The 1,787-nt window shown below is 55.3% G+C and overlaps 1 protein-coding gene across 1 annotated transcript in view; it reads right to left on the bottom strand.

Annotated features, from left to right (window-relative positions):
• LOC106723568 (carbonyl reductase [NADPH] 1-like) overlaps positions 1-1,785 on the bottom strand; it is a gene marked incomplete at its 5' end in the record, with an annotated part of 7,050 nt that extends 5,265 nt beyond the window's left edge. Inside the window, 2 exons of the mRNA XM_014535660.1 lie at positions 998-1,105; positions 1,629-1,785. Of these exons, the coding sequence (XP_014391146.1) occupies positions 998-1,105; positions 1,629-1,785 (265 nt within the window). The remainder of the gene's footprint in view (positions 1-997; positions 1,106-1,628) is intronic.
• Positions 1,786-1,787: the final 2 nt, after the last annotated feature.

Here is a 1,787-nt window from a genome sequence, read left to right as displayed (position 1 = left end):
CGGCTCCGCCCGGCCCCGCCCGGCCCCGCCCGGCCCCGCGGTGCTGGGAAAGCGAACCAGAGCCACCTGGCAGGTTTACAGATGGGCGGGCCCAAGACGAAGGCCTTTGGCTGCTGCCGACGTCTGTCATCAGAGAATCATTTTGATTGGTCGTCTGACTGCCTTTAAACTGAGCCCTCAGCCTTGGTTCTCCGTGGGTTTTCCCCTGGTGTTTTAAAAAATGCAGCCCCAAAAACAAGTCTTTGGGACTGGAATTGTGGAATAAGCTGAGAGAACGCGACAAGGACTCACGTGAGTGTTGATTTGTCCCCGAAGTGTGTGAAAGCAAAGCTCCGGGCTCATCCCTGGCTGGTCTTCACCTCGCAGTGACCCCCACACTCCTTTCACAGGAACCATGTAGACGCTCTACAGGTCATGGATGTCCAGATGGTGGAAGCAGGGCCCTAGCCCTCGGCCTGTGCAGTTGCCACACAGCTGCCCAACCCCGCACTGAGTCCCGTGCAGTGAGCGCCGCTTCCCTGCTAAACTTGTTAAAACCAAGTGATGTTTATCTCAGATATGCATGGTTGGTTTAGCATCTCGGAACCAATAGGTGCAACGCCCTTTATCAGTAGAGTACAAAGAAAGGCCCCTGTGATCAGATGCAGAAGAGTTCAGGGGCCTAATGAATTGGATCGGGAGGAGGGAGGAGGGAGGATCTGGCCTGGGATCCTCAGGGGACTCCAACGGTTGTGAGGGACACGAGCAATGACTGGCCTCTCTGACGAGACTCTCAACAAAGAGCTGAAGGATAAGCAAGTGCCGGTTGTGCAGAGACCAGGGGGACAGACAGCAAACATAGCCCAGTCCTGAGGCTGAAGGGCAGCTGGCCTGGTGAGACACCAGGGGGCAGTGCCCCTGAGCAGGAGCAAGAGCAGGGAGGGGCCTGGAGATGACACCAGGGGAGGGCAGGACTGGATGCTGCCACAAACAAGGCAGCCAGGGCTCCTAGACTCACCTTGGGGTTTCATGAGAGGCAGCAGCTCCGAGCAGACGTCTCGGGTACCAAAAAAGTTTGTTTTCATCGTCACTTCTGCTTGAATATGAAACGGTGTGGGATCATTCCCTTTCAGGAGAGGAGAGTAGACTTAATAAATAGTAGCCATGTGGTAACTTTCCATAGAATGACATAAAATGTGAATTTTTTGTATAATTGGTTCCTAGTAATAGCACTGTGCAATCACCATTTCCTTGTTTCCTGATGTTCTATACTGATGTTCCCAACATAGTGTCTGAGATGGTGCCATTCCCGGAGGCTGGTGAAGGGTGCACTATGGGGTCTCTGTGAACTTGTTTGTGCAAAATTCACCCCGTTGCCCTCAAGGTTAAACCAGGAGAAACTGTGACAACCTAGAAAAGACTCGCAGGCATCTGGGCCAAGAACACAAAGGTGTCTGGGCCAGAAGGCTCTCCAGCTTCTCTTGCAGTTTGATCTAGTGGCACCCCTACCCCCAGCCTCTCCTACTTCCCTCGGGAGCAATCCTGCACCCATACACGCGAGGAGCCCCATTGTAACGATACTCCGACATACCAGCCACCCTGGCTGCAGGTGCTGGGGTGAGCCCTCCTGGGACCACACATCCTTTTACCCTTTAAGGCAATGCCCGCGTTGTTGACCAGCACGTCCAGGCCCCCGTACTCCTTGCGCAGGAAGTCGCGCAGGGCGCGGATGCTCTGCAGGTCGTCGATGTCCAGCTGCTGGAAGCGCGGGCTCAGGCCCTCGGCCTGCAGCTGCTGCACGGCCGCCC

Source organism: Myotis brandtii, unplaced genomic scaffold, assembly GCF_000412655.1.
Source record: "Myotis brandtii unplaced genomic scaffold, ASM41265v1 scaffold147, whole genome shotgun sequence".
In the NCBI taxonomy this organism is placed as follows: Eukaryota; Metazoa; Chordata; class Mammalia; order Chiroptera; family Vespertilionidae; genus Myotis; species Myotis brandtii.
Note: the sequence above shows the minus strand (reverse complement) of the source record. Positions and strands in the feature narration are given on the sequence as shown.